At 36.6% G+C, this 19,508-nt stretch overlaps 1 protein-coding gene across 4 annotated transcripts in view; it reads right to left on the reverse strand.

The window, feature by feature from the left end:
* The window catches only part of LOC120527253 (WD repeat-containing protein 7), a 522,770-nt gene that overhangs the window by 1,718 nt on the left and 501,544 nt on the right, over positions 1-19,508 (reverse strand). For all 4 annotated transcript variants that reach the window (XM_039750464.1, XM_039750463.1, XM_039750462.1 and 1 more), the window contains one exon: positions 15,801-15,905. In XM_039750464.1, the coding sequence (XP_039606398.1) occupies positions 15,801-15,905 (105 nt within the window). The remainder of the gene's footprint in view (positions 1-15,800; positions 15,906-19,508) is intronic.

Below are 19,508 nucleotides of genomic sequence, written 5' to 3' on the forward strand. Positions count from 1 at the left end.
TCAGTTTAGCTAAATTGGAGTGCTAAAGCGCATACGTAATGCGTTCAGCCTCTTTTGCTTAGTTAGATGTTTAAAGCGCATGCGTGATGATATCAGCCTCTAAACATTTAGATGTTTAAAGTATCGCTCATCTGATTGTCGTTCATCTTATGTATGATTCTTTATAATTAGAACTAAATCATTATTGGCGAATGAGAACTCTTTCATTGATTATTCTCTTGCTCATTATACATTTGAAATACAGAAATAACACACTTATAAATACATTTTTTTGTGCAATTCACATTATTGGAATTGTTTTAAACAGAATATGTAAACAAAGTTAAACTAATATATTTATACCACTTCATACATTTAACAAATTGGACAAACAAAACAGGAAATTCTAAAAATATTCTTATTTTAATTATGATTGTTTTCAACTTTAGTGTGCATGTTTTACAGCTCATTGAATTCACTAAGCATGTATAATTCACTAATTCTTTCAAATATGAAATTCATCATTACTTGAGATTAAGTCACTCAATTCTTGCTCATCTGATTCGAGAACAAGCCACGTGATTCTTCTGTATTTGATTCCTGAACCGAATAGTTACCCGAGAATGAGTCACACAATTCTTGTTCATTTGATTCACGAGCGAGTCACGCAATTCTCATTCATCTGGTTTGTGAACTGAATCATTACCTGAGGACAAGTCACATGATTCTCAATCATTTGATTTGCACAGCGAATCAGTGAATCATCACCTGAGAATCGGTTACACAATTCCTGTTCACTCATGATTCTTGCACTTAGTGTCTTATTTTAATTATAAAATTATGACTGTAAAGTCATGATTTGTGTTTCTAGAGGTTAACATTATACAATACATATTACTTATATGTTTAATATATAATTTAATAAATATAAAAACTATAATTAAATAAAAATTTAACTTGTGACGTATTCAAAGAGGGAGGGGATGGGTATCCCCCCCAACAAGTTTAGTTTTTGTACTATGGATGAATCAAAGGAATCAAATGAATCAATTCACTTAATTGCAGGTTAGGTGGATTGGCAGTTCTAAATTGGCCCTAGTGTGTGCTTGGTGTGTGGGTGTGTTTGTGTGTGTCCTGCGGTGGGTTGGCACCCTGCCCAGGATTGGTTAGTTGGATGGTTAGTTTAAAAGAATTGTCAGTCAAATGAATTGAAATGCCCATCACATTTGGGTTAAGCAGGCTTAAGAATGTTCTAAAAATGTAAAAGACCTTTTTTTCTTTTTGTCTGTCTCATTTTAATGTCTTGTTTCTCCAAGTGAAATAGCTTTACATTTTAATGAAAGCACCATTCTGTTCAAATTCTGCCCTTTAAGACAAAAAATACATCATCTCTTCAACAGATGTCACTAAAAAAAATAAAAAATAAAAACAAAGCAAAATAACAGATGATCCATTTTGCTTGGTCTTGTATGGTGCCTGTGTATATTTGGGACGTTATTCTAATGAGATTGTTAACTAAGACCCAAAAAACAGTTGGGCTACTAAAGACCTTGTCTGACATTTCTCTCTAGAGTTATTTACCAGACTGCTATGACACAAAACAACATTGATCACCCTTGATCTGAGTAACTGTGCTATCACTTCAGCATTCAAATTTCCAATAAATGTCTGTCTGCTTCAATCAGTAATCATTATAAGAGCTCAGCTGAAAAAGAGTGCTGGTTTAAAAAAAACAAAAACATTCACTCAGTGTAGTGCATTTTTGCGGAATAAATGTAAAGAGTGGGCAGAAAGTCTTGTATTATCACTGAAATGCAAACCTCTGCTGCTAATATCAAAGGTGAAATCAGTAACATACAACTATCATATTTTACTCCTTATAAACAACCAAAAAATAAATTGTTCCATTGTCATTTATTGAATATAAGTAGAGCACAATTTTGAATATCTGCCATCAAAATAAACATCAATTTATTTTATCAGGCATCCTAACAAATAACCACTAAGACAAATAATTATAAAAATACCATAATAATAATTAGTGGTCACTACTAACTGATATTTAGGCATGGGCTCTGTTGATAGGACACCTGAAATAAGTGCATTGTAGTGTTTCTGTACGGAAGTCGATACAGACGGCGTAGTCACTGCTTTGTTGATCGTATCTACTTGAAAATGCAGAATATAATATGCTGTAAGCACCTTTGTGGTTGCTCTTAAATCATGTCCATGTAGCTGCTATTTCTCTCCAACCAGTTCCTTAATCAGTGGCAAATTCTAATTAGGCGACCCGTTCATGCTGTTAGCCTCTATTGTCAGCTGTATACAGCAGAATGCATTTTACTTTTCTAAGATACAGTAGATAACACCAGCACCATATCCATGACAATTCTTACTCTGCCCTCAATGCTACCAGAATAGATTCAGGTCCCACAATCCTGAAATGGATTAAATGAGGATGTTTTTTATCCAAAGTGGATTACTACTTAGAGGTTAGAATGATATAACTGGACTATTACCAGGTTAAGGGACCTTTAGTTAAGCAGCATTTTCTTCATTACAGTCCAAGTTTTAGCTCATGTGTTACCCTGTCTTTCACTTTATTAAGATACTCAAATAAATTTATTATGAGGGGGTGTCATGCAAAAGTTAGAAAGTGGGATTTATTAGAAAATGGAACAAACCTTAACAAAACTGATAATGTCATTTCTCAAGGTAGTCTCCACCCTTCTCAATGTACTTGCACCACCTGCCTGGACGTTTCTGGATTCCAGCAGAATAAAGGGTTTTGTCTTGTCCTCTCAACCACTCATGCACCCGAGTTACTGTCGAACACTACATGCCGAGGGGGTACTAAAGTCACTAGTGCAAGTTACTGTGACTTGCTGGAGACCAAAGTGAAGCCTGCTATTCGATTCACACGGCGGGGACTGCTGTCTCAAGGAGTCCTTTTACTGCAAGACAATGACACATAGCTAAGAACATCAAGGCTTCTTGGGAGAAAGTGAAGTTTGAGGTATTGCCACATCCTCCTTATTCGAGAGACTTGGCATCATGTGATTTCCACCTTTTTGAACTGCTAAAAAAACATCTGGGTGGTTGTCAATTCAAGACAGATGTGAAGAAAATGGTGCATGAGAGGTTGCGAGGACAAGACAAAATGTTTTATACTGCTGGAATCCAGACTGGTGGTACAAGTGCATTGAAAAGGGTGGAGGCTACATTGAAAAATGACATTATCAGGTTTGTTATGGTTCATTCCATTTTCAAATAAATCACATTTTCTAACTTTGGTTTGCCTCCGACTCGTAATACACTGGCTGCTGAATGAGAAGGTCTTGGCAGAGATCAGATCCACAAGACTGTGGATTACAATTTGATGTTCTGGTTACGTGACGCTACAGTGTAAGCCACTCAGCTACAGAGTCCTGAGTTCAAGTACCAGGTCTGAAGCACAGTGTACATCATCATATCCAAAGATATGCAGATAATGTAGAAACCCTAAACTGGCTCTAAGTGTGTAAAATGTGGGTGTGTTCTGGTCCCTACATTGTTCCCACTGCTGCAAGGATTGGCAGCATCTTCCTGCTAACCTAAAAGGGGCAAACAAATTAAAATGTAAAAGCGTGAATTTAGTTAACTATCACAATACCTATTATTTTTTAGGCTGATAAAATTGCTTACATGCTTCTTCTATACCTAGTGTATCAGAAGGTTAACTAACGTCTTCAGGGTGCCATAATAAGATCTTGTTTAGCTATTTTAGTCACCCTTCATTTAGGCTGTTAAGTGTTTCTTCTTTTTTGGCTAATACATCTTTGCAACATATATTGAAATGACTGTTTTCAGATTTTTTTCTATATTTGTAACAAAGATGTGTGTTGTTTAGTTGTGCTGACTGACCCAGAAAGTGTATTATTTAGATTCCATTATCATAGTCACTGACCTACCCTGCCTGCTGTTCAAGTAGGATATTAATTCTTTCTTTATTTATGCTTCAGGCCATATATCTTTAACAACCAACTGCTTAACAGTCAAAAGACACACTGGAATGGAATACTATGGTTATTGCTCTTCTGATACTGACTATTGTCTTTGATTGTAATATCTAAAAAGTCCATCCATCCATCCATTTTCCAACCCGCTGAATCCGAACACAGTGTCACGGGGGTCCGCTGTAGTCAATCCCAGCCAACACAGGGCGCAAGGCAGGAACCAATCCCGGGCAGGGTTTCAACCCACCGCAGATCTAAAAAGTCTGCAAATTTTATTTATATCTTTTTCAATTTCCCATCCATCCCTCAAATTTCTGCTCATGGTTGATCTGTTGTATGGAAGTGAAACTGGTGTCTACACATCCAGAAATGAGCATACTGGAGCAGACTCTAGATGGATATGATGCCACTTGATTACACACCACATATACGTGCACAAGTTCTCCTACATAATGCTCAATTTATATTCACAAAATCAGCAAATGGCAAAAATGTGGACCTGAAACCTATTTGAGTATATAAAATTTTCATATCCAAAAATCAAATGCAAGAGGCAGCAAAAGACCCTAATAAATGGACAGTGTAATCAAGTTTTCTGTTCTGTTACCCAAATAGGAGTCATTGCGGGCAAAACCATGGCCAGATACAACCACCACTCTAATACACATTCTCATTTGGGCAATTAAAGCAATGAAAACAGATTTTTATAAAGCACTAATTAACATATTAAATATTCCTTCATTTTCTAGACCATTTAATTCAAACTTGAGATTGTGAGAAACTGGAGTCTATCTTGGAAGCAGTGAACATAACACTGGAAACAACACAAGGCCAGAGTGTCAGTCATATTAACTGTTAATAAAGTTCAAAAGTATCCCCAACCTGGATGGTAAATACCCCAACCACCTCAGACTGCAAGAGAAACTCAGGGCTTTAGGCCACTGCTTCACAGATACCAGCAATGTCTGTTATTATGTCCACAGTCTGTGATGCATCTTGACATGGCAAATATTTATTACTGCTGTCTTGTAAACACAATAAATAATAAATGTACACTTCTTATTTCCAGAGGTAAATGTTGACTGTGCTTACTAAATATTTTTTTCTTGAAGGTACCTCTGAATTCTGAAATGGCTATTCTATCACCATCTTTGCAGGCCTACAAAGGAGTAGACTAAGAAAAGGATTCTTTCACATAAGATGACAAAAGTTTGGAGTCACATGTTTGTAAATCTAGGAAATTGAGCTATGAAGGAAACATGGCTGATTGCTTAGAGGTAACCAAAGCTAATGTGGTAATAGATAAGGAAATGGGAAGACTGCATAACCTAATATTTTATCTTTTATGAGGACTGTGATGAAATATACTGTCAATTCTTTCATTTTATGTGTAAACGTTTACTTCTGCGGGTGCAGGTTTAACAGTTTGTTCAGTATCAATACAACTACACATCTGGACCTGCAAAAAGAAAATAAAAAACAGAAATATATGTTTGCTAGTCATGTTTTAAAACAAGAACATACGTTTCTGACACATTCCTCATTATGAAATAAAAACTTTCTAGGACATAAAAGACGTAAAGTAATCTATTAATACTAACTGGTGTTGTACATAGTACAGTTATTATTATGAGGTGTGACAATTTAATGGCTGCATAGAGTCACCCGTGACGTAACTGTATCGGAATCAAATGAGTATTCGTGTTTGAACTAATAGGTGCGTAAATTGCAAGCTGACAGAACCAGTTGATAGTTAGCTATTGGCAAGGTAATAGACATCTATGTGTACTTTGGCATAAAAATAGATGACTGAAATTTAGAGCAACATACGAGTATTAATATTAAATTTTGTGTGAAAATCGGCAAATGCGTTACAACTATTGCAAAAGGCATATGGTGAAGATGCTATGAAAAAGTCAAGTTGTTCAAAGATGGGTGAGAAGATGTGACGGACAGCCAAAAGCAACAATGATGGATGTTAATATTGAAAATGAGTTCCAGGCTTGCTTCCAGAAATGGGAACGCAGTTTAAGTCAGTTTATAGATGCACAAGGGGAGTACTTTGAAGGCGACAATAGTTACTAGTGTACAGTTCCATATATATATATTTTTAAAGGTGCATTCTGGGAATTAAATTCTCACACCTCGTATATAAATTGCATGAAAAAAGCTGAGAATACAAATTTAAAAATGTGATTCCAGATGGGTTCATCTGTATTAAAAAGGTGAGCAAAAAACAACCAAACAAACTTTACTGTTTAGGTAATTAAGTAAAAATGATATTCTGTCTCTGTAAAATGACAAATAATTGCAAGCAGAACATCCTGTCATTAATATGTTAAATTTACCTAAACTTATATTACACCCTACATTGTAATCTGTGCCTATGCTAGCGTGGACTATAAATTAAAGTAATTAAAGTGATGATACCAGTGCCATCGTATACCAAAACATAAAAGAGGTCATTCTGTGTGCATCAATGCATGGCTTCTTAAAAAATAATTTTTTTTCTTATAAATTTTATCCAAGTTTTGCTTAAAAATTGAACATATAACTTATTCAGGATGCCCACATATTTACATACAATTGTACTTAATATCAGTATTTGCTACTCATTGATAGTTTATGTTATGCTGATGATGCTCTCTGTCAGCGTATGCACTGAGTGTAAGAGATGTCATCATTATAAGTGATGAAGGACTTTTCCACCAACGGAACAACAACCTTTCCTTTGCACTACACTAACTCCATTGGATTTAACTTGCTGTGGCCCACCATGCTTTGTTTAAAAACATTTTCTAAGACTCTTTCTTCCTTTCTTACTCCTCTGTCTTTCTTACTTATCAATCCTGTGTTCCTCCTTTTCACTGCCATTTGCTCCAAAAACTCACCTCACTAATCATCTAGTTTTTACTGACTAACTTTTGGATCTTCTGTAATGGCAGCCATTTCTCAACTATCTCACCTTCTTCTTTCATCTGCCCTGGCTTTGTACCCTTTTTCTCCTCCTATATATGATAAATGCTTTTTCTTTTACAGTTGCACATTTGATGAAGGTCATACAGCTAAAACATTGCATCTTTAACTCTCCTTCCTTTTTAGCGTGGAAATAACCTTTAACCTTTCCTTTTAATTTGCAGATGCACACTGACATAACCCTACACTAACTCTATTTAGAAAATGTTGCTTTAATTTATTGTCTTTACACCTCTAATTCTAGCTCTAAATTTTGTTTTGTCTTTTTGAATTTTGGTAAAAAGTATGTTCCGTATATGACCACAGATTGTCTTATTAAGATTTGTTCTAAAGGAAAGGCGCTACAAAAGAACCCTGCTACCTCAACATATAAACTATAGTATTGCACAATTAACAGAACAGGAGTAGCCTGGATCATCAAGTTCAACAAGCATTTCTGAAGCCTTTTGAAAAATGTAAACTTCCATATGTTAATTGTGAGTGTGTGTCCCTCCGAGCAATCTGATTGGTCAGTTTGGCTTTGGTGTGATTAGTCAATTTGGCTTTGGTGACACAATCGAAAGAGGAAGTGCGCGCGTGAGGCACACAAGGAGGAGTAAAGGCATAGGAGGTACACTGACACACACAGCAAGTATAAAAGCAGACAGAAGATGAGAAAGGTGCCTTGGAATAGCAAAGTCTGAGTATCAGGCTTTATGGAAACGTGTGCAAGAGTGGGAGAGTCACATAAGAGAGGTTCAGACACACGAGGGTACAGAGGAAAGGCACTGAAAGTACAGGTAGGTCAAGAGACAGAATATAGTTAGAAATATTTGGTATTAACTTTCGACAGGTAATGTGCCTAGTGAAATTTATAAAACCTGGTCATCCTGGTAAACTTATATAAACTATACAATTCTCAGACGTCTACCATTAGCAGATACCTGAACTATTCTTACTGCAAATTCTAAATACACAAGTGAGAGTAAATTAAATATAACTATCCATAGAACCGATCAAATTTTGATAGGAGTGTTAAAGGCAATGATTTAGATTGAATGGATTACATTTTTACAGTTATCCTGGGTGCTGATCTCTGATGATGTGTTGCCTTTATTACTTTTTCAACAAATGTCCACACAACAGGAACTAAAGCACCATTAAAGATGCCTCCTGTGAACTCCATGGGATTCTTCTTTAATGCTTGCAGCAAGGTCAGGGAAGCAGCCCAAGCAAAGCAGACTAGTAACTTTTCTTTTCTTATTGTTCAATATTTAATTCCTAACAACACTCTAAAGGACAAATGTGTTGAATCTACCATGATTTGTGAGAAAAATGCAGATTCACTTAACACAGCACTATAAACATTAAATATGCATGGGGAGGGGCACAACTGAGAATATCAAGTTCTACGACTTGACAAATACAGTTTAAAAAATAATAAATATTAATAACAAGGAGTTACAAAAATACAGTGACTTCTACAAATAATAATGAAAAATAGCAGTCATGTCTGCATTTGTAGCTGAAAAGCTGCAGTACTTTCTATTACCTTTTGTAGCCTGTCTCAGTGGCAAAGCAGAGTCAGGGACTGTAAATCACAGCATCTCTAGCAGGGAGTGTGCCAGCAAGGCTGACATTTTCACAATTTAAATCATCTTGAGTAATAACCCTTTTAAGATGACTAATGTTAGTGATTTTCCTGCATTAACTGTGCAGAATACAATGCAGGGAAAACGAAAGATCACTCCATTCTGAGGTCACTTTAAAGAGCCATCTTGTTTTTATTAAAAGATTGTTACAAATCACAACATTCTTATTTATTATTCTATTGCAGTTCAAAAAATGAAATGCTAATGGGTGGCATTTTCACACTAACTATATAAATAAAAATGAAGCAAATGGGTGTGAGCAACAGCCAAGTTGTTTTTAGATCCATAAAATTATTTTTAACATACATTAAGACATACAGGTACAAGGTGAATGCAGGATGGACAGTAAAAGGATTTCAAGGATTCAGTCTGAAACGCAGTTTATTGTATATGGGTCTGACATACATAATGCCATCAGGCAGGGGGATGATCAAGTCTATAGAGGCAATAAAATGTCTAAATGTAGGACTGACATGTTAATGCTTTTGATAGACCCAACCTAATACATGGCCACAATTAGCTCGTCATTCTCCGATATCACCAACAGAGATCTTTCATGACTGTCCTGCATGAACAGTATTAGCTTAACATGTCACATCAAACGGCAGTGCTGCTAATTCTTGCTTTTCATCTGCTTGGTAACAATCCTTAAATATGTTTTCCTCTTAACCGAATTTGACATAATGTGTTGGATTTTTAAGAGAAAAAATTAATGAGAAAAAACAATTTTATTGCTAATGACAATTTTAACTAAATATTGATGAACCCTGAAATTTTCTGGATCTTTATTTAAATCACAACAGTAGAAAAAGCAACACACACAAAACACGACATTGAATACAGTACCTTAATTTAACATATTATTTAAATAGGTCAAGAGTGGAAGAAGTATGCACACCTCTAGGAAAAGGGATAACTAGAAAGTCAGGCATTCCAATCAATGGCATAACATTCAGATGCTGATTTAAGATGCTCTATAAATTAATCCCACACATTTGGTTTACTTGAAGCACAACATTCTCTGATCAATTAAGATTTCAGAAGACTGGAGAAAAATTTATCATAAACCTGGAACTGGTTATACATGCGTTTCTAAAGACTTGGGTCTTAATTATTTCATAGCGCACAAATGGAAGAAAGCCGGCAGCAGTTCTACTCCCTCTAGGTGTGTATATCCTGCAGAGACCACCGTTCAAAGAGGCAAACCAAAGGAACGAAGGTTGACAGCTAAGACTCTACACACATCTCTAGCACTTGAGGGAAAATGAATTCCAACAGCACAGTGTCAGGGCATTTATTTGTGCTGTGAGGCTCAAAAGAGGTTTGGTAATGGAAAATAATGACTCAAAAATCAAGACTAAATTAGTGACAGAGTGGCTTAAATTTTAGATAGATCAAGTCAGAAACCACAAGTCTTACTGAAATGATGTTTCTTGAAGTGAAGTAAGCCATTTATGTAAAACATCTCATAAATAAAAATGAACTAACAAAGTTTTGCTGTAAGAAGGAACGGGCCGCAATAAACTGCAAAGGCAACACAGGTCTGATCGGCAGCTGCCAAAACGATTTGGTTGAGGCTATTGCTGCTGATCACTTTTCCACCAGATTTTAAATCTAACGTTTACCACCTTTTTCCTCTCATTAATCTTGAACATTTTAAGAATATGCTCAGTAAAGAAATAAAATTACACATTTTAGTGCCTTATTACGACTTCTGGTGGATGAAGACTGAACACATTTTCAGGAACACAAAATTCTAAAGGAAACACTTCTCCTCATACCTGCACATCAAAGGTTTTTAAAGCATTTGTGGTTACTAGTACCCATTTCAAATAATTTCTTACAGGATAATCTGTACATTAAATTAATCATCTTATTTAATTACACTGCTTTGTGCAATATAGATACAATAAATCTTTGATTGTCATTCGATTTCCATTACATTTAGCAAAGATTTATTTATATATATTTTTTAACTCAAAGCCTTTTCAATTTGTCTTACTTTTATTTTATTTTTTTGGATTCATGGTCAATTGCATTTATCCTTTAATTCAAACAGTAAACAAAGAGGACATATATTAGCTTAGGGAAGACAGGCTCAGTCAGTATGCACTGCTCGGATATCTGATTATCACAAACACGGATGTACAGCATATATCAGGAAAACAAGTCAGTGTTACAAAGATATTTACCTACCCTAGTTAGAAAGAAAAGTACATACTATTTACCATTTTGGTCAAGAGATCTTATTAAACAAATCAACTAAGGAATGAATTACATTCAAATTACTAAACTATTTGAAATGTTGATCAGCAAGTTATGATGGACTGGTGCCCATCCAGACGTGGTTCTTGTCTTGCTTCTGTTGATGCTAGGCTGGGTCTCTCACAGTTACGATGAGGAATTTAATGGTATAGTAATGGTTAAGCCTACCAGCATCAGGGTGTGTAGAGCCAAATGAAACATCCCACACTTGTGTAAAACTGTATGGTGTATAATAAGAGCTGGTATTCCCATAGAGGTCCTCCAAACAAAGAACGAAGTCAACATAGCTAATATATGCAAAAATTGCATTTTAGTAGCAACCAAAATACATAAGGAGCATAAACAAAATGGAAATAACAAAATACAAGTAAACAATTTTGAATGATGTATATCAGGTGGAGCAGGCCACTTGCTTACCTCTGCATACTGTTTTTCACTTTTCATCTCTTTCTCAAACATTGATTTACCCTAAATTCCCAGTGAAACCATGTTCTGACTTTTACATGGGACACCTTTACAAACCCTCTGAAGTTCCTGTTAATCATGAAATTAAATGACTGTGTCTATAAAGTCTTGAGATCACCAAGCCAAAGTGCCCTCTGGTAGCTCTAAGACCACTACATTCCTGAGGCTACCCGCAGCCCTTAAAGGATGACGTCTCTTTGCCTACCTTACATAAAAGGGCCTCCAAAGTCCCAGTCTTTCACTCAGGAACAGTGTCCTATCACCTGATGAGCTGGAGGGAAACAACTGAACTCTGAACAATCCTTTTGTTCTCTACATTCAAAGGATCTCCCATGCTAGGGCCATCTGTTGCCCCTTATCAGCTTGAATGCATTCTACCCTCCTATACATCTTACATTGAGGGTCAAGCATCTCTGTCACCTGATGGGCTGCCTGCACTGTAATATTCTTATCCATTTCTACTTAAGTTAAATGTATTACTCTCTCTCTCTTTACTGTATTTCTGGCCATGCCCGTCGCACTACTAGGCACACGGCTCTCCCTTGCAATACCTATACACCTGCACTGGCATGCTGATGGGTGTCATCACTAGTAGTGTATGATTCTCTGTCAATCTCTCGCTATACTTTGGACTTGCTGTGCTCTATTGCAGTCATGTGACATTCCTTCCTGCTTCAGTGTGCCATCACAAATGGCACTAATATTTACAATACTACTAAGGCAGAAGAGTACATATTTAACATAACAGCATTTCCCTAGAAGAATCCTTAAAGATTTAAATGTTTGTGTTTTAAATACTTACAATTTCTTAGGAAAAATATAAGAATTAGTCAACAGAGAATTAAATCATAAAATTCTATGAACATAAGCAAAAATTCAACATGGTTTTATACCATAGCATTTTCTTATTAATAGCATTTGTATAGAATCATCCATCCATCTATTATCCAACCCGCTGTGGATAATATCTGTGCAGGGTATAAGGGAAGCTGGAGCCTATCCCAGCAAGCATATTCCACTTAAACAAGAAGGCTGAAATGCACTCCAACAATGCACATATTTTGAAGGAGGACAATGATTAATTCACTTTTTGTTATTTAATGAAAGTTTAACCAAGAAAAAACAAGTTTTCTGTTTTGAAGAGAACTACAAACTTGCAATGAAAAAATGTTCCTCTTTTATGGGTAATACAAAAATGTTCAAAGCAAGGGAGGACATAATTACTTTCTTAAATATTAATTAAGAATTCTAGATTTTAATAGCTTCTGTGAAATTTATCATAGTGTTTTAAAAGGTCCCATTAAAACTGGTTAAGATGCAATTTTTTACTGACAAGCATGTTATAACAAAAGCAACCAATAAAAAATGTTATGACAGCATTTGGTGGATTCGCCTATTTTGGGCCTCATATATTGATAACCTTGCACTGGACTGAACTAATCCATGCTAAAGTTCTTAATACTATAAACTAAAATTGTAAAGTTTGATTAAGAAGTACGTAAAATGGTGTGCTTCTCCCTTTTCGCTAAGATGAAAAAATGAAGACATTAAAAGCACTGCATGTTAACAGTTTGCCTTCCACTTCACCCCCAATCCAGTAAACTCTTCAGATGGGAGAAATGCCAGGTGACAGAAATGTTCAAATGTGACTACAGTTCACAAGAAGGGAGGCAAAATTCATCACGATAATTACACACCAATAAGACCTACATCTACGCCATTCAAAGTGATCAAAACTATAATTAGAAAAAACGGAGAACACTACTTGCATAAAAATAGCACACCAGCTAGCATGAGTTCATGAGAGGAATTGACAACAATAAAGTATAAAATAAAATTTAGTCAGATTTTCAAAAAGTCTTTGATTGAATTTCACATCAAACATTAATTTTAAATTTAAAAGCTACTGGTAGCGGAGGTAGGTTCTGAAACTGGATTTTGAAGTGGTTGACTAATGAACAAACAAGTAAAGGTAGGAGGAGAACAGCCTGCTTGGTGAAGTCATTTATGGAGTGTTTTCTGGATCTGTACTTGGAAATGCCATACATACTGAATTAGTAAACTTGTGAAATACTGAGTCAGAATCAAAACTAACTCAAAAAGAACTAGGTAAACACTCTGAAAATGTAGATTAACATACACAAGTGCAAAATACACCAAGCAGTCAAAATGATCATTAATGGTAAATACAAGACAGATGACACTGAGCTACATGAAGCAATTTGTAAAATGATTTACAGGATTTACATTCATACAGCACTCATCGGGTTAATATGTTGAAGAAGAATAAATCTGGTGCAATACATGCGGTTCTGGTCACTGGCTACAACAGAATCTCTGGAAGCTACCCAGAGAATACCAAGAGAGTGTGCATACTGGGTCTAAACAGCATGTCCTATGACAGGAAAGGGGAATTTCAAATTCAAATCTGTGTAGGCTTCCACATCTATAAAATATATCCCTTATAATTCTTTCAGTTAAACCAAATGAATTATGTACTCGAGGACATCTCTATGGAAATTAAAGGGATGTGTGTTTAAAACCTGAAGACAGGAAGAACTTCTTCACACAAAGTGTGGCGGCAATCTGGAACAAACTAATGAGACATGTAGTTGAAGTAGAAACCTTGGTAACATTTTCAGCATCAGGATAATATATTTCCTAAACAAATTTACTTCATGGAGTGAATTGGTCTCATCTCCCTTATCAAACTTTGTATGTTGAATACTCTTAAGCAGTAATCTATAGTAATAAATGGCAAAGCCCTCACTGACTGACTGACTCACCCACTCATCACTAATTCTCCAACTTCCTGTGTGGGTAGAAGGCTGAAATTTAGCAGGCTCATTCCTTACAGGTTACTTACAAAAGTTAAGCAGATTTCATTTTGAAATTGTATGCGTAACGGTCATAACTGAATCCTACTTACGTACATATATACGTCCATAGCCTGCAGCTCGGTCGCCGTGTGAGGCGGTGTTGCGTCCCCATCCCCACGCCTCCCACGTAATTGACTGCCTGCCCATTTAAGGCCGTCCTTACACGCTGTCGCTAAATACTCGCAGGCAAATCCACAAGTTCATAGACACGCTGCCGCTAAATATTCGCGCGCAAATCCACAAGTTAATACCGGGAATGCCTGTTAAACATCTTAGATTCACGAGTAACGATTTGGGTAGTGAGATGTCTATCGAGGTGATCACCATCGATCAAAGAACTGTCACTTACCGAGTGGTTTCCATGCCCGGAGATGCCACCTGCCTTTTACATTCTCTGTGTTACATATTGCACGGCCATATTAGGCTTAATCTTGATATCCGGAGAAACATTGTGTCTTATGTATTGAATGACTGAGACAGGCTCAAGGTGTGGACTAATGACGGTACAGGAGATAATTATACTGCACAGGGGCACTATAAGAGTGAAATGCTTAAGCCCTTCACCTATTCTTCTGCATGTGAGTTGATGGCTGCAGCTGAATTGTTCAGTTGTTGATTTCAAGTCTACTGAAATGGCCAAATATTTTACACATTTGGAATACCGCCAATGGATCTTAAACATCTTAGATTCATAGGTGATGATCTGAGTAGTGGACACTTTGATGTTTATGAATGTTTCAACTCTCAAAAGCTGGATGTGAAGTTATCGATGAAGCCGTAGTATACTTACAATGCTTGACAGATGCCGAATGTCACTTCAACACAAGTCCTGCAAATACTAACGTAATTGAAACAAACCATGAAACTCAAACCTATTATGACAGCAGCAATCAAAGCTGTGAGAAAACAGTAAAAAAGGAGGCGTGTCAGACGTTGTGGTACATTTTCTGATGCAGCTAGACAAAAACAACTTCGTGATGCTGCTGCCAAATACTCGCAGGCAAATCCACAAGTTCATAGACATATATTATTATTTACTCGCAGGCAATTCCACAACTTAATAACGGGAATGCCTGTTAAACATCTTAGATACACGAGTAGCGATTTGGGTAGTGAACACTTCGATGAATGAAACCTGTTATCTTTACAACGGTTGACAAATACGGAATGTAACTTGAACACAACACGTCCTCCAAATACGAACCTGATTGAAAGAAATAATGATAATCAAATCCTTAATGACAGCAACACTCATAACAGTGACAAAACAATTACATTGACAATCATGTTACATTATTTTTAAAATGTTTCCTTTCCTTTTTCATAACTTATTTAACACACTACTTCTCCGCTGCGAAGTGCGGGTATTTTGCTAGTCTTCAATAAACCTAGATAACATCTTCACAATGTGAAAGATTCTATTTACGGATATTTTTCTACCTTTTTTGTAAAATGTATATGTATAATTATCTAATGTAATATTAGAAAAAATCAGATTTCATAAATTGTAACATACAACAGTTTATGAATCCTCATACAGAAACCTTTCCTTTTTTTGTCCTGTAGGAGCCATCTTTAATAGCATACAATAAGAGACTACACTTTCTCACCTGCCAGAATGAAATGTGACTGTCAGCATTGGAATATGTAGCTAGGTAGCGCCCATCTGGAGCAAACGATACAGCAGTTATAGGTCCTTTATGTCCATGAATAGTCTATGAAAAAAAGAAAGAAATATTGTTAGCAATGAATATTAAATAAATCATAAACAGAAGGAAAAATTTTTCAAAGCAACCAGTCTTTTCTATTTGTATTTTTGACTTGAGGATAGCTTGTTTTCCTTAAATTAAAATTAGCTTTGGAGGATTCCTGTGCCCGAAGCAAATTGTATGAGATGTTTAAAAGGACATTTACGCATGGCAGGACGAAGTCTTGCCTTACAGTAAATGTGAATACAACTATATTTTATCCATCTTTGCAGCAGTAGTTAGTTGGGCCACATCATCTCACTCCTACGAGCAATAGTTACAAACACCTGCTTACTTTTCTCGGAGGCCTGCTGGCTCAGTACTACCCATTCTATTTCACAGTTCTGGCGGGTTTGCTTTGAATTTTGTCCTGGTCATTATCTGTGTGGATTTTGAACATTCTTTCTATACATATCTTAGGTTTTTCTCCAGAGACATTCAAGCTAGCTTAAGTGCCATGGTATGGCTGTGTGTTTGCATCCTGCCATGGACTTGTGCCTGGTCCAGGGCTGGTTCCAAACTACTAGTTCCCTGCAACTTGACAATTAGATTACATAGATTAAGAAAATGAAGAGACAAATTGATTCATGAATGTTGACCTTGCTTGTATTTATAGTACATAATGCAAGTCATTTGATATGTCGCTGTAAAACTGAATACTCCATTTTCCCACTTCTACCATTTGTAAAACACTTTGATAAATTTCCTTCAATAAAAATAACAGCAAAACATTCTGATTTTGGCATCAGCTTACTTTCTGTATAAACTAAACTGCCTAATCCTAGCTAAAAACACACTTTTATTGGACAATACAATTGCAATCATTAACCTGATATATAACCTTGTGCCCTGTGTTGGCTGGGATTGGCTCCAGCAGACCCCCCGTGAACCTGTAGTTAGGACATAGCGGGTTGGATAATGGATGGTGGATGGATGGATGGATAAAACTTATGTCTTTGACACAGACATGAACACTTCTTGTCACCAGGCATTAAGCCAATAAAGTATATACATTATATACACTGCTCAAAAATGTAGGGAACACTTAATCATCACAGTCTAACACCAAGTCAGATAAGCTTCAGGGAAATCAATCTGTCCAGTTAGAACTCATAAGCGATTGTGAATCAGCTTCATCTATTTTGGTGCAAATCAAAGTGAAAACAGGTGCACTGGAGAGGCAACAGTAAAACAACCCCCAAAAAAACAAATGGTTTGGCAGGTGGTGGCCACAGATAATTGATCTCTTCTTATTCTTCCTGACTGATTCTTCTCTACCTGCAGCCTATTCATGTTGCACAGGTTGTCCAGCTCCTCCGGGATGGCACATCCATACGTGCAGTCGCAAGGAGGTTTGCTTTGTCTCCCATCACAGTCTCAAGAGCATGGAGGAGATACCAGGAGAAAGGCAGTTACTCTAGGATAGCTAGACAAGGCCATAGAAGGGCATCAACCCAGCAGCAGGACCAATATCTGCAAGGAGGAATAGGTGGAGCACTGCCAGATCCCTACAAAATGACCTTCAGCTGGCTATTGGTGTGCATGTTTCTGACCAAACTGTCAGTAAGAGAGTCCATGAGAGAGGCCTGAGGGCCCAATGTCCTGTAGTGGAACCTGTAGTCAGAGCCCATCACTGTGCAGCACGATTGCCATTTGTCAGAGAATACATAATTGAAAGCTCCGCCATTGGTGCCCCATTCTTTTCAGAGATGAGAGCAAGTTCACACTGATGAGAAAGAATCTGCAGAAGCTGTGGTGAACATTATGCACCGAGCAACATTATCCAGCATGACTGGTTTGGCAGTGGGTCAGTGGTGGTCTGGGGAGGCATATACTTGCAGGGTTGTACACTTGCTAGGCAATGGTACCCAGACTGCTGTTAGGTACTGGGATGAAATCCTCAAAGCCATTGTCACACCGTATGCTGGTGCAGTAGGCCCTGGGTTCCTCCTGGTGCAGAACAATGCCTGGCCTCATGTGGCCAGAGTGTGTAGGCAGCTCCTGGATGATGAAGGCATTGATGCCATTGACTGGCTTGCACATTCCCTAGACCTGAATACAATTGAGAACCTCTGGGATATTATGTGTCAGTGCATTCAATGCCACCATGTAGTGCCACAGACTGTCTAGGAGCTCACTGATGCCCTGATCCAGGTCTGGGGGCCATATGCACTACTGAGTCACATTGAGAGTTGTTGTGATGAAATTCATACAAGTTGAATCAGCCTGTGATGTCAATTTTTGAGTTTGATTTTCGGTGAGATGTTGAATCCAGCTCTTAATGGGTTTGTGATTTTGGTTTTCATTGACTGCTGTTACATCATTTTGTTCTCAGTAAAGATTTTCCAATTGAATATGTTGTTCATCGAGATCCGATGTGTGATTTATGTGTTCCCTTAATTCTTTTGAACAGTATATATACGACATAGGCAGGTGGGCATGTCCACAAGTAGCCAAAGGCTGTACCTCGATCAGTTTCTCGACATCTCATTACTCTATCTCTTCATTAAGGATGTACTGAAGCAGATACAATGCCAATGTCTTTTAGTTAGCTGCTTTTTACAACATGGAAGGGTATTCTTATGACTCTGATCTGCAATGAGCAGGTTTGAAAATGAATAATTAAAATGTCCCAAATACTTATCCACTGCACTGTTTATTGCACTGGACATTGTGTTGATAGATATGCTGTATTATGTCGAGGGAAACAGTTTTCAGATACTAGCATTGAGTAGGCATTGTAGAAATAGGTTTAATAGATTTACAGTAATTGCAAGTTAAACTTATAATTTCATCATTTTTAAATGTAAAATTAGGAGTATAGATTCACTGCAGTATAAAGAGACAGCAGATTAAAAACAACCTGCCAAAAAAAGAAAATTTATAAAAAGAAATATATTCATACAATATATTTTACACATTTGCTCAGCATTAAAAATACAGTACTAAAATACCCAAACTGATGAATGTAGTTTGCCAGAAATGCCAGTCCTTTGTTTTGAAATGCACACAGCATTGTATATATTTACTAAACATATTGGCCCACTGAATCAGGCTGAAAAAGACATGAAAGAGTTATGTGTTTTTACTTTTTTAATCTAAGACATCAAACTAACAGAATTAAACAGCACAATTCACTTTACAATCAAAATGTCTGAAATCAGTTGGGATATATTAGTATTTTTTGTTATGCCACTTTAACAGACAATAAAATAAGCGGCACAAGTTTCAGTACAATGATACCATCTAAATTACTCAATGCATTCAACAAAGAAGTTTGTGAAGCTCTTGTCTGTTTCTCTCATGAGCAGATCAATGTTCTCTAAGTATGCCTCTCACACTTCTGAGGAATAAACAAAGACATTGACTCAGATTCTACCACTGAGAATTACTTATTTGAAAAGCCTAAATGTATTAACTACTACAATGTTCTACAGCAAACGTGATTGCAGCATGTATGTCATTTAGCCTTGAATTAAATAATTAAGATGAAGATGTTTCAAAGACTGATTAAAGGCAGTAGACTTCAGAAACTGAGCAACGTAATGCATCTTGGAATAATCAGTGTAT

This window comes from Polypterus senegalus, chromosome 4 (assembly GCF_016835505.1).
Source record: "Polypterus senegalus isolate Bchr_013 chromosome 4, ASM1683550v1, whole genome shotgun sequence".
Lineage (NCBI taxonomy): Eukaryota > Metazoa > Chordata > Cladistia > Polypteriformes > Polypteridae > Polypterus > Polypterus senegalus.